At 38.8% G+C, this 14701-nt stretch overlaps 1 protein-coding gene across 1 annotated transcript; it reads left to right on the forward strand.

Moving 5' to 3' along the window:
- Positions 1–508: 508 nt before the first annotated feature.
- gphb5 (glycoprotein hormone subunit beta 5) lies at positions 509–5900 on the forward strand. Its single transcript, XM_044166221.1, has 4 exons — positions 509–621; positions 719–777; positions 3303–3501; positions 5298–5900. The coding sequence occupies exons 2-4, from the start codon at positions 749–751 to the stop codon at positions 5487–5489; spliced, it is 420 nt and encodes a 139-aa protein (XP_044022156.1). The 5' UTR covers positions 509–621; positions 719–748; the 3' UTR covers positions 5490–5900.
- The last annotated feature ends 8801 nt before the right edge of the window (positions 5901–14701 follow it).

The raw sequence follows: 14701 nt of genomic DNA on the forward strand, positions 1-14701 counted from the left end.
TGCATCCTTTCTCTCCTAAGTTAGTGATCCATGTGGTAAAGCCTGCAAGACACGGCCTGAGTAATAGCCAGCTTTCTCTCTGTGTATGAGGAAATGTCACTGGCATCAAAAAAAGGCATATTGAAAAGAATGAGACAAGGAATAAGGAAAAAACAGTGAACAGTGTTGGAGCTCAGGGGTGAAGTCATTACAGTCGGCATGTGAGAACAGGAGCAGGGTCTGTCTCTGGAGCCAGTTAATTGAGCTCGGATGAGTGAGAGTAGACACAGGTAGACACTGTGTTTGACTGTTGTTCCCCCTCTTCCGTGTGGATGAGTATGAACAAAAGGGCAGACTCTCCCTAATCAAGCTAATGGAGTGGGAACAAGCTGGTGGCTGAACTAGATGGGCAACGACAGGTAGAAGGGCCTCCGGGGGATTTAGGGAGTCTGAGGTGAGGACTTCAGCCTCTGATTGGCAGGACACAGGATAATAAAAAGCCCCGGCTTGTACTGTCAGATCCATTAGCAGGTGGTTCAGGTCTGAGGAGCATACAGTGACAAGTACTGTGGTTCATGTTAGCCTTGCACACTGACAAGGAATAACTTCAGAGCTGATTCTACAGGCCTGCGTGCCACAACTGTGAGAATAGCTACTTGTTGAGAGCAACAACCTGCTTAAACTTTACTGTGTCATGGTATTTTAGTGCATATTCAACACATTTGATTTCTCTGTTTAGCTGCGGGACCGCAACTGAGTTACAGCTAAGATGACCCTGCAAAGGAAGAAGTCACAATGGTGAGTGAATTCAGAAAAGACCATTTCAATTTATTTCATTTCACCAGGATAATCTATTCAGTATAAACACTGCTTTATTTTAGATTTGGAGTCCTGGGTACATACATTAAAAACAAACAATAAAACAGCTCAGGTTCAAAGGTCTTTCTTGACCTTGGAAACAGCAGTTGTGAAGACAGTCTCACCACAAGGTCAATTTAGTAGTTGTTCTGGACATTTTAATCATATCAATATTAGTTTTCCCTTGTTAGTTTTTCTTATTTACTGTTACGGATATACCTCAATTACTCTCGACAGTACATGCACCTCCGCTTTTACTATTATTTATTACATAATTAGTGACATTGTATTTATACTGTACTTCACCATCTACCAGTAAACCCACTTGGTACTCGACACTTAGTTTATCTTATACTTATACCAACGTGTTACTTAATTTATTTCTGACCTGTTTATAGTGTATAATATCGTTTCTCCTGTGTGCACTGACGTAAGACGAGCTACTGTAACAAAGAGTTTCCCTACGGGGATCAATAAAGTATTTCTGATTCTGATTCTGATTCTGATCACCTGACATTCATCAGCAGTTGGAGTTTGCCCAGTTGTCATGGAATTGTACCGTGGTATACAAATTTCTACTTTTTCTGAGAAATGTGATATGATCAAAAGCTCCAGAACCGCTACTTAATGGATCTTGTGGTGAGACTGTTTTCCCAACCTTAACTTTTAAAGCTACATGACAAGTCTTGTTCATTTACAATTCAATGACAACTGGGCAAACTCCATGTGTTGATGAAGATCCATATATGTTGATTTGAGCAAAAGAACAGCTACTAAATGGACCTTGTGGTGAGATTGTTTTCTCAAAAACAAAAAAAGCACTTTAAACATATGAAATAATGGTGCACAGTCTGCCAATCAAGTCTACATCAGTTTACATTTGAAAACCTGTAGAATAGTTTGCTCCCTTGCAGACCTGTGTAGCAGATAGATAGTGGCGGCATAATACTGCAGACTTCTCTTGAACGCAGCATATTTGGCTGCAGGAATTCCCAGTAGATCTCACAAGCCTTTGCTGCTGACCTTCTACGATAGGGGCTCGTGGTGGAGCCCACCAAAAAAGTTCTGCTAGGTATAGAGGTCAATGTGACGCACAGATGTGAAGACCACTACTAATGCAGTTACTTTAATTTGTCCAAAGTGGTGTCATGCAGCCATTTACAGAAGCTTGCCAATCTTTGATGTGATGTCTTTTAAAGACTGGGCTGTCATAAAACATGCAGCTGTAAAAGTATCAATAATGTTCACTGACTTTTCAAAGTAATAGATAACGTACAGCCAGTGAGGAATAAATAAGACCTGAAGGGAATTCATTCAACTTCAGTGGGCTTATCTTACAAAAACTACAAATTACATTAGTTTAGAGGAAGTTAAAATCCCACTTTTTAAATTTTTGTTTGATTTGGTTTCAAATACACAATCTATCACGACATGAATCACATTTTTGATCATTTTTAAACAACAGTAATTTATTTTTCATTATATTTCAATAAAAGTTAAACTGGATAATTGAAATTGAATTACCTCATAATGCTACAACCTTATCGACTAATATATGCTGAATGGAGAAGGTCTATGCTGAAACCTGGACTGAGTTTCACTTATTTATTAGGCCACATGTTTACTAGACTGGGACCAGTTTTTGGGATTGGTACTATACATTGGCAGAGTCGTTATGGAGTGTTGTTGCCCTGCTGCTTTAAGGAAACTGACCCTGTTTAATTGTCCTTAGATGCTCCTGACCTTGTATGGGATGCCCTGATTGTGGTGTTGTAGCTTGGGGAGTCAAATGGTCAGTCTTGTTAACATCAAGATGGAAATTACAATCACCTAAAGTCCTTTTATTAAACAGCATCAGGTGCAGTCTGGCTTTAGAGAAAGGGGCCAGGTAAGGGTCCATTTCCCTTGAGTTTGTCTGCAACCAGCTGAGCGTTAATCAATTTTAACTTCAACAACATAATCTAATTAACAAGCTCTACAGTAAACATCTTATATTAAATACAAAATTGGAACAAATGTGGAATTCCTGTAATATAAAGCATTTAAATAATTTCATTAGAAGCTTACATAATAATTGACAGCAACAAGAAAATCTAGTTAAGAAGGAGCGTCTGTGCATCTTGAATAAGACTCCTTCACAGTGACATAACAGACCTCAGAATGCATTCACTTAGAAAATCTGAATTGTTTAGTTAAGAAAGTCATGAAATATGAAATATTACTGATTCCTGCAATAAAATACTCCTTTTCTTTTTAGTCCCAGACCTCAAACTGGTTGGGCTTCATTCCTGCTTTAGTTTCATTGACACCTTTCCAGCTCCATGTGCACCTGTAACTTGAAGTTGTCTCAGTGCTTAGAAATTCTCCTTCAATTTCTTATTTATTTCCATCTTTCCTTCAAATATGAACACACGGCTTGTAAAAAGGTGCTCATGTTTTGTTGTATCTCTGCTTCTCACCCTCAGGAGGCCTGGACTGGTGCTGTCCTGGTTTCTGCTCTGGATCTCTCTGCAACCAGACTCCCTCCACCAGGTGTCAGCCGTCAACCTGCGGCACTTCATTGGTTGTGCCGTCCGGGAGTTCACCTTCCTAGCCAAGAAGCCCGGCTGCGGGGGCCTGCACATCACCACCGACGCCTGCTGGGGGCGCTGTGAGACCTGGGAGGTGAGCAGCTGGGAGGCAGTTCCTGTACTGTACACACAGAGAGGAGTGTACATGTGATTATACCGAGAGGTGACGTAAGCAAAGCTGACAACTTTACACAAAGGAAATTAGTTTGCTGTTTGCATCAGCTTACATATGAAGAAAGAGAGAAGAAGAAGAAGCTGGATTAGATGCAGATTCAGCGAGTCAGACAGGCAGACAGACAGCGAGAGAAATACTGTTTCAGAGATGGAGAGATGGGTGATCACCATGTTTTCGCTTTCCTCCCTCCACAAGGAGGTCAGAGCAAGGTCGGCTACGAGTGCAGGCAGGGATTCAGCTGCTAGACAGATACAGTAGATAGATGGACAAATATTAGAAGAGATAGAGAAATAGATATGTATGTCAGATGTCTAAGAAAAATGTATTCTGTGTTTACAGTAACCTTCTAAGATCAAGAAGTTTTGTCACATAGTAATGAGAGGCTGTCTGAAGTGTAAATCTTGCATAAGAATGGAGGCGGACAGGAGGCTTTTGGAGCAGTGTGCACTGAAATTGAGTTGACGTTCTGCTAGAATGGAAAGCAGTGTGAAATCCAGAGATTGAAGTGACAGCAGCGGTTTCCTTAACAATGCCTCAAGTGCATAAGAGACACAATTGGATTTCATAAGTCGCCGGATTCTGATTACAAAAAAATGCTGTGAAATCTCAAGTTACATCTGGTACATAGTATTCTGTGACAAGAGGCATTAGGAAGCTCATGGTTCTCTCTGCTTTATTATTGCAGTGTAGCTGGTGTGCGAGCAGGAGGCCCGAGCTTTGTTTTGTGATACTCTTTGGATCCCCTCAGGGAGGAGACTCATCTTTTTGTCTGCTCTACCCCACAGGGAGGTCAGAGCGCAGTGGAGGGAGTCGATGTCTTGCTTTAGGGACAGTCTGTAGGACAGACAGTTAGGGGGTCAGTGGTCAAATCTGTGAACTTTAGGTCACAGGACAGTCTCTAATTACAACTACCCAGCTTCAGGATTTACAATCTCACCTTCTGTACATTCAGCTGAAGTTATGAGGAATGAAATGGTTAATTACTGCAACAGCAGAAAAAGATAAAATTCCTGGAACACCAACACTACAGACAATTAACAGAGGCTTTACAGATGTGACACAAATCTCCCTTCAAACACAGCTTGATAGCAAAACAGACATTCACTGGCAAATTAGTTGTGTGCAAATAATGACAAGCTGAACAAAAGAATTTATTAAAAAGGAAAAGTCGAATAAAGTGGATTTGTTTCCACATCAGGTTACTGTGATGAGGGAAACTATCTGATTTCATTAAAGGTATCTTGTGAAGTTTTTCACCACTAGGGGTGCTGGAGAGCAATGTTCTGATGAGTGGGCCCTCCTATTATTTATATTTTGTGCTCTAAAAGCACTTGCATGAGCGTACACATGCATGCCATGAGCATGTAGGTGATATGATACATATACACACAGTGCAGAGGGCGGTAATGAATATTGACAGTTGGTGGTGGTGATGAGCTGTAAAAGCCAATAAAAAAGGAGAAGACTGCAAGATGATGTAAACAATGCAGTGATGGTTAGCTAACCAGAGCTGAAGCAATGAAATTAATTCTGTGTCAAAATTAGCTCAAGTGAGCCAATGAGCCAAGTTGTACATTTGGACAAATAACAAGCTTGTTGCCCATGAACTGTGGACATCCAATATGGTCTCCATCAATATTTATCACCTTTGCTAGATGATAAAATAATATTTTAGGAGAAAAGTTATTAAGATCTCTTTCTTTTTGTATTTCCAGAAGCCCGTCCTGGACCCTCCCTTCATTGAGTCCTACCAGCGGGTTTGTACGTACAACGAGACCCACCTGGTCACTGTGAAACTACCCAACTGCCAGCCAAATGTCGACCCAACGTACACCTACCCTGTGGCCCTGAGATGTGACTGTGGTGTCTGTCTGACCAGCACCACTGAATGTATAACATCTGTGTAACACAAAACTGAACATGCAGAAAATATACTTTTTTAACTAAATGCTTTTGCTTTTAATCACTGCCATCACTGCTGGCCTTCAAAGTTCCTAATATTCTTAGTCCTTTTGCCACTTAGTTGACTAAAATAAGGCTACGGTTATTTGGCACTGCCTGTTAGATTCACATCAACCATTAAAATTGCTCCTAAAAAGGTTTATGGCAGAACCATTATAAAAAAAAAGGTTCTGTTAGATTCCCGCCTTACTTATAATGTAAACCAGATGCACTTTTATCAATAAGTTGAATATTAGAATTAATTAGAGAACTTCAACTCATAACTCACTTGTATTTTTTTGTTTTAATCACCAAAATGCTCAAATGTGAGCTAGACTCTAACCTACAGTTTTTATTAATAAATTAATTACATCTTACACAGTTGGTCTGCTGTATTGCCTTGTACTGATTTTATTCAAATGTATCCTTTTAACCAACATTTCTTAATTAAAATAAGGAGAACACTGCCAACAAAAACACTGTATACAGCATGAATTGTTACACAAAGACATCTCCACCTTATTCTAATTTCAGTGAACAAACAGAAGCAAGTTTTGATTTATTGAATTTAAATTCATAATATTAATGACTAACATTATGGGGATTTATTTTTTACTATAAATTGAGCCAGTGTTTGTTTTTTCCCCCCATGAGCAGAATTTTGTGTTTTCTCTTAACACTGGTCTACAGGGAGGTCAAAGGTCAGGCTTGGCTGCAGAACATCATTCCTGGAGCTTATCGGGATTCAGCATCCTGCTAAAGGACACTTCAGTAGGGCAGATGTTCACTGTCAGAGGGGGCTCAAACCTGGACCTTCCACTTATCTTTCTAATATCCTTTAATGTCAATTCTTTAAAATGTAGAAATATGTCACCTACTTCCTTCAGAACTTTTTAAATCTATAAGAACTTTGCCTTATAAACAAAGCAATCGCTGTATGTGTTTGTGATTGTTGTAATTGAGATACTTGATCATTCGTCTTTCAAAGAATAATCAGTCGTTGATGGGTGCCTAATCATGTGACCACTTGCTTAACTGACCTGACCTCTGAGGCCAAACCTCCTTCTGGTTAGTCATCAGTGGCGGGGCAGAGTCCTTACTAAGTGTTGTTATTCGTATGATTCCCAAGGAGAACAGGGTTTATGTAATCCCTGAGTGCTCACATGTGACTGAATAGCTGCAGGGCTGCATTTGAGCCCCAGCGCTCAGAGGGAAACAGAACACACTCCTCCCACCATGCAAACCCTCCCTGTTCCTCTGTTTGTCTCTGCTTGGCTTCGTTAACACTGCAAGTCTTTATATTTTAGCTCTGAACTGCTGCAAAAATCTGATTTTATTCAAGGATGGCTATTGATATGTACTCTATCATTAGGGCTCATTATTTTCAGTCTATACTTTTGAAAAAAACACATCTGGGAATTGATCTGTGTTTATTTTAAAAACTGAGTAAGAATAAGTAGTAATAAAAATATAAAACTTTGGCTCATAACGAGCAATATTTGTATTTTCTCTCCATTTTCTATCACTGGAAGCATTTTCTGAGCTGCCATCATCACAACAGGACCTTGTCTAAATGCTGCGATAAGTATCAAAACTACTTTTGGTTAAGTGACAACATAAAAAACAGGTGAAAATCTGTTGAAACTGATTAAAATCTATTAAAAAATGAAAACAACGAACCTTATTTACTATGTAATTGCCTGTCAGATGATACAAAGACATGACAGAATAATAAAGGACATTGAATGTGATTTTGTGCGTAAACAAAAACATGAATCTCTCCTCTCTGTGCAGACATACACACACACACACAGAAACACACATATTGTACACACAGAGTAAATCGGCATAGTTGCAGCTCATGAAAAATGCTTCTTTGGTGTCTAAACTTTTGCCATTGCCAGACCACAGTGTTACTGTGATCGACATTGCCCAAACAAACCATAAAAAATGAACTAGATTATCATAGAAGAAGACAAGAAATAGTTACCTGAAATATTCAGTATTATAAAATATTAATATTTAATTTGAAATTCATCACTGCATTCATATATTTTATATCATATTCTCAGTCTTTCAGTAGGTTACAGTGCCAGAGTTTCACTTTGACTAAAATAATTTGTCAAATATTAGAGGATCGAACCTATGACCTTCCTGCACCTGATGTCTTTCTAATCATCAGTTCAATTCAATGCACTTTTATTTATATAGTGTCAATTCATAACAGAAGTTATCTCTTTACACTTTTCCTATAGAGCAGGTCTAGACCGTACTCTTTCTAATATTGTTTACAGAGAGCCAACAGATCCCACCATGAGCAAGCACTTGGCGACCTCAGGTCACCTGTAAGACTGAGTGAGAATATGTCATCATATCATCATGACTGACACTGTCAGTTAGTGCAAAAGATAAGCATTAGCTGTTACCGATTCTGCTCCATTTAGAAGCTAAATCAGTACTTCGATTTATGTGGTTAACTAATACCTGGAGTAAATCTAAACTAACAGGCTGACTTTCATGGCTGAGGTCAGGAAGTGAAATACACCCTTTAGTGTACAGAACACATCATTGATTTTAGTCTCTTTTTTAGAAGTTAGAAATTCAACTAAAGATATACATTAACACTAAAACATCTCTTGACATTACATCAAGAAGCTAAAGTTACATTTACTTTACAGCACATGCTAGCAAAGAGACAACACTGTTACCCATGTGACTTGACGTAAGTGAAGGGAAGATCAGTGTCCTGAACAGAGGCGTTCAGATTGGATGTTGGAGCTGTTGATGGCGTTGTTGCAACGACTGAACCCGTGACCTGCCAATTACAGAGCAGGCTCCAAGTATCTAAGGCCACAGAAGTGTGCAGATGAGTGAAAATGTATATATTTTTTCTCCATAAGGAATCTGTTTCAATCACTAGAAAACATTACGTTTTTCACAATGTGATGCGGTTTCCTTTTTCAGAAGCCCTAGATGTTGACTTATGGGTTCTGAATTAGATTTTTATGCTGAATAAAAATTGTGGGTTTCAACTTTTATTTTTTTTTTATTTTGTGTATAAATTACTTCAATTTTCAGCTGCTAAGTTGCTCTTTAAAATTTAGATTTTTAGAAATGTAGTTTTAATTTAAACAATCAAATGAACAATTTCAAAATTGCAGTCTTGCTGCTAGAAATGCTAGAAATTCAAATATGTTACACATCGTCAGTTTTAATTCAACATGTTGCTCGCAAAGAAAGTTTGTAGCAACTGTTAAGGCAGTTAATGGCAGATCAAATAACCTGTCAACCAATTGGATTTTTGAAGGACACAAAGTTATGACTCATGCTGGAGGCATTCAACCATTGTGGAAGCAAACTGCCATGTATAAATGTTGTGTTGTGCGTGTTGAGTATATATTTAGTTTGAGTTACTGTATTTGCATATAGTTTAAAATGCACATCAACTCTGCATTATTTTGTTCGTAGAAGAACAGAACAAAACCTTACACTGCCATGAAAAGAGGAAAATGCATAAGCAAACAGCAGTCTGTGTGAGTGCTGAAGAGGCTTTTAAGGGTGAAGAGAAAATGCAGAAGTTAAAAGGAGAAACAGAGGAGAGGTTAGCTGTCTGAACTGTTGGTTCTCCTGAGACCTCTGTTATCTTCAACAACCCTGACAGGAGAGTCGCTCTAACAACCCCCGCTGTCCTAATCATTCCTGACATTACCACTTCCTCCTTTGGCTGCAGGGAGGAGGGTGGGGGGTGGGGTGGGGTGGGGTGGGGTGGGGTGGGGCTGCAACAGCTCCTGGAAGGGAGACTATAAGGCAAACGCAGAGAGAGAGGAGGAAGAAACCATCAATGGAGTTTCCTAACCTGAGGTCTATGACCTCCTCTGGGAGCTCAGGGGGAGACACAATGACTCATATCAGAGACCTTTTATTCAGGGTGAAATGAGGGGGCATTTTAAAGGGGTAGTTCAGGGCTCAAAGGGATTGTTGAGGAGTGTCACTCAGTTACTGTAAGAAATGCGTTAACATTCTCCAAACTTGGTTGTCAGCTAACCAATTACTGCTCAACAAAACCAAATCTTATACAATGGTCTTTGGTACGAGACGGATCCTCAACTCCAAATCCAGCTCTCTGGTTCTAGCTTGTAATGACGGTACATACCTCCAGAAAGTTGATCAAATTAAATACTGTATGTGGGTTTGACTCCGAACTTCCTTTTAAACCACACATTAAGCACATTATAAAGAACATTAGTTTTGGTGTTGGTGTTCTGCATCATTCCAGACATATTTAATGTCAGAAAGAGACTTACAACTTATTTCACAGACACTGGACTATGCTGACATTGTTTATCAAAATTCTTCTAAAAACCAATCTTCTTCCTCTCAATGTCATATATAATATATATTATATATAATGCTTTGTACACTCAGATGGCTCCCTCTTGATACAAGACGGAAATTTCATTGGTATCAACTTATCTTTAAATGCATTCATTTTAACTATACCTTATTGCATAAAAAAATTCTTTGTTCTTTAAACTTCACATTACTCACTCAGGCCCTGTTTACACCAAAAACACAACTTTATAACTTTATTCACCGATTTTGGTGAAACTGGATCATATTTTGTGGAGAAAATATTTTCTGGTTTCTCCTCTGATGTCCTCTGGCTGCTCTGCCTCAACTCTCTGTGATTTATGGAGTTTCCTGATGGACAGATAGCAACTTGTTACTCCCAAGTCACAGTTTGTGACAAAGGATGACCAGGCTTTTGCCATTAGAGCCGCAACACTATGGAAGTCTCTGCCTACTGAACTCAGACAAAGTCTGAGTCTAGCCTCTTTTAAATCTCTTCTTAAAACTTTTCTCTTTGTGGAATATGTTAGATATGATTTTATTGTTTTTACTATTTTTATTCACATTTATTTGATCTTATTCATGTTAGTTTTTACTTCCTCCTTGCTCATGTTCTTTGGCCTTTTCTCATTTTATCTGCCTTGTCTGGTTTTATTTCTTTTTTGTAAAGCACTTTGTAACATTGTTAAGAAAAGTGCTATAAAAATAAAGTTTATTATAATTATAATGCGTCCTCAATACGTCTTGGGTGCATTCACACCTGTACTTAGAGCTGTCCACTTGTGATCAGATCACCCAAGACGCATGTTAATGCCAGGTGTAAACAGAGCCTCAGGTGTTCTGATCAGCTCCTCTTTATGGTCCCCTTTGTCTCTAAGGAAAGTGATCAAAAAGCTTTTATGTTTAGGGATTATTTTAACTGTACATATACGTTCTGTGTCTTCATTTGACTTATTTAAAAATGTTTTACTCTCTTATCTTAAAACAAATTGCACGTGTTTTGCTACTCTATAGTTTGATCATTTTTCTTATGCTAGTGTCCGTCCTAAGGTTGTAACTCTATTCAGTTTTTGTTATTGAGTGGACTGTCAAATTTGTTCCTTTGCATTGTTGTGTTGTTGTGCAGAGCTGTTATCTCATTGGTTGCACATTGAGAGGTCACAGACAAACAAGGTCAAAGTTGAAACTAACTGAACTTTGAGTGCATAAAATCAGAGTGGTGTTCGGCGTCGTTGCTCTCTCCATAGGAAAACAGCGGCTCACACCAGCACAAAGTACTTCTGAAGTGGATCATGTGTAGAGTTCCCCAACTTGACGGGCTGCAGACTTAATAACAATTCGTTGATCATTTGTCTTCCAGGTTGAATTTTCTAAATGCATAACATGGCTGTTGGAATGCCACATCAGGAAAGTAATCAACTGATCCCCGGGCCACAAGCACACTATCCATCAAACAGACAGAGTAAACAGAAGCGTGACTAATAATGAATTTTTGAGGCAGATACTAATATTGATATTATCTGATAACAATATATCGGCCAATAGAATTTTTTTTTTTTTACATAAACACGTAAACAAACAAACAATCATGATATGGATCCCTTAGATTTATTTTTGAAAGAACTGTGACCAGGATACATAGTAACCAGAACATTTTACAGTTGGAAAATCAGAATGCCAGTGCTCTTTGGTGGACATACAATGTCGGTGACATTGTTTCTAAATGACCTCAAACCTAGACCTTTCTACACATCAGTGCCGATATATCTGCAATAAGCTAGCCTCTGAAACAGCCTGACAGGTACCAACTGGGGTTATGAATTATACAGTCGATCCTAACGGGGTGTGCGGATGGCGAGGAGGATCTGTGTGGACGACGAAGCTTCGATGGAGCTCTGCTGGGTGAGATTTCTCCAGGGACATACCCTGCCTGAGATCATTATCACCTTTATTACCATTGACATGTAATATGACGGAGGAGGCGTGGGTGGAGGCTGATTGATGAACTCGCTTTTGTTGGCAGAAAATTCTGCACACAGCATTTTTTCAGCTGTGGAATCATCATGGGAAGCAATAATTCACCAGTTTCCTTGTTGGTTCTGAACAAAGGAGGCACTGGTACTTTACTTGAGACTTCTTACTTTTAATCTGCTACATTTCAATGGGAAATATCGGACTTTTTACTCCATTACCTTTATCGATTGTCAGAGTTACTAGTTAGTTTGCAGATTTACATTCATTTTACATTCAAAACACAAGTTAAGAGTCTGTCTTTAAAGGAAAAATTTCAACATTTTTCATTTGTTCAAATGCCTAAAATGACCTTTACATTTATGTGACAAGGACCAGTGAGGCAGTCTGTGAATTGTGACTGTAGGTGTCAGGAATAAAGGTGGAAGTGGGACAGTGTTAAGATGGGGATAGGCTCAAAACTATCTAGCTTGTGCGACATGTCATCTAAGACGTCTGAAGGCAAAAGTGTTTATAGCTGTTCCAAATGGCCACACTTGAGGGCTAAGTGTAAAGATGGGTGAGATGCGATAATCGTTCAAATGGGGATGGCTGTGCACACAACTGGACAGTCTCTGCTTCAAGGCACTTGTGGTGTTGCACAAAAGGTGATGGAAATAGTGTGAAAGAGAGCATGAGAGAGAAGTTCAAAGCCTGCCTTCTTTCTCACCTTCACACACCTGGCAAATCGTTGCGTAAAGTGGGTCTGATTGTCAGATTGTCGATTTTGGAAAGTTACAAAAATTGTGGGATGCACAAATTCCAATGTCGGAAAGGTGTGGGGGAGGGGGTTTCAGATGCTGTTCAATCATCCAACAAGCACTTGGGAAGAAGCATACTGACCCCTTTATTGGTGCCACAAAACCTCTTTAGAGAGGAGGTTGGTGTGGATGGATGGGTCAACAAAGCATGTGATTAGGACACAGGAGACCACTGTTAGTTTACCATTTCAACAGTCAACATTGTTGGTGTTTTTTGTTTTTGTTTTTTACCTATGACCATCTTTCTCTTATCTTAACCTTGTAGTTTTTGTGCTGAAACCAAACCTCAACCATAGCCGCACCAGATCAGAAAACAGCCACATGATTCATTTTTATAGTGGTCATTTGCAACAGGTGTGGAAGACATATTATGTCATCCTGCTGACAGCGGTGCCAGATCAAAAAACACTTGTGTCGTCTTTGGAGGCAATAACAAATGGCGTATTTAGCCCAATGTGAGCTAAGCCAACCCTATCACCAGACTAGAACGTACATATTGGATGAGTTTGCAAACCCCTGGATTAAGTTCAGTGACAACATTTTTAAAATAATTACTTTCTACTATATCTGTAAGTTATGGTTGAGGTTAGAGAAATATCAAGGTTACGGTTAATAAAAAGGCAAACTTTGAATGCAGGTCTGTGACAAGATGCAAACTCTGGTTTCCTGCATGAACGTCCGACATGCTTCATACTCATTCACCAACCTAACCTCCTCACACTAACATTTCACCTTACTACAGAAAGTCACATTACGTTTTGCATTGAGATTGAACATTGGCACCGAATACTGGGTTGAAATTTTTTTGTAAAAAAATCTGTATTATCTTTCTCTCCTTCTATATTCCTTCCTTATTTCTTTCCTTATTTCCACATTCATTCTTTCCATCTTCCCAGTGTCTTTCCTTTTTTTCTTTTCCTTGTTCAACTGATCTACATGACTGAAAAAACCCTGAAACTGTTTTTTCACCTGACAGCAAAACTAATGGTAGTCTGTTGACGAGGCACATTTTGATTTGAGTAATCAATAGCCTCTAATTTAATAAAGGCAATAGAGAAATTTTATCAATCAGAGGCACAGGAAAAAAAGAGAATTTTAAATGTATAACTATGAGTGCTTTTACACAGTTTTTCCTCACCATCCCCCTCGCTGCAGTAAAACAGATCGCCCACTGGATACAGTCTGTCAGCCTATTAGCCATAAAATACTTTTGATGTATAATATAACCGTGAGGGGTGGCAGTGGGGTCACAGCACGCCCACCTCCTCTGCAGGATATAAAACAATGATGCCACTACAACACGAGAGGTCACACCACTGCCACTATACCACTGTGTATGACATTACATAATACCATTCAGCCAGAAATAAGCAGCGAAAGTAGTTTTCATCTACAGAGACAAAATTTACATTCACATTTTAGGAATTTAAGCTTGTGCTTTCATCAAATAGAAGGAAGTTATTAGAGTAGAGATTAGAAATATAAATTCAGAAAGAAATATAAAACATGGTTCTTTATCTCAACATGTGAAACTGCAATATGAAAACTTAATTTGTACTCTTGTGCGATATGCTGAACATGAAGTTCATTTAGTGATTTACTCATGTATATTAAAAGCCACTGGTTTGATTCTGGCAACATGCTCATCAACTGCAATTTAACTAAGGTAATAAACCTGCTCAGTCATTGTGTGTCAAGTGTTGTCTAAATGTTTACAAGGCAATGTAGAACCCAATAAAACAGATTCTTCACATTATTCGGATTGTCCAGTTTAAATATTTAAAAGAATAGTATGAAATTTTGGGAAATGTACTTATTTGCTTTCTTGATGAATGTTAGATGAGAAGAATGTCTGTGTGTTAAAGATGCCCTGTGGAGTTTTCTTGTTTCTCTTTACGTTCAGTGTTTGACCAAAACTCACTGTGTGTATCCTTTAAGTCTAACAAATGTGTTGAATACATTTTCTTCCTCTTAAAACATTTGGAAACCTGATTTTTCTGAAAGGTTTGAAACCTGCATTGTTTACATCCATGTATCTTCTTCTTCCCTGCCTTTGT

This window comes from Siniperca chuatsi, linkage group LG15 (genome assembly GCF_020085105.1).
Source record: "Siniperca chuatsi isolate FFG_IHB_CAS linkage group LG15, ASM2008510v1, whole genome shotgun sequence".
NCBI lineage: Eukaryota > Metazoa > Chordata > Actinopteri > Centrarchiformes > Sinipercidae > Siniperca > Siniperca chuatsi.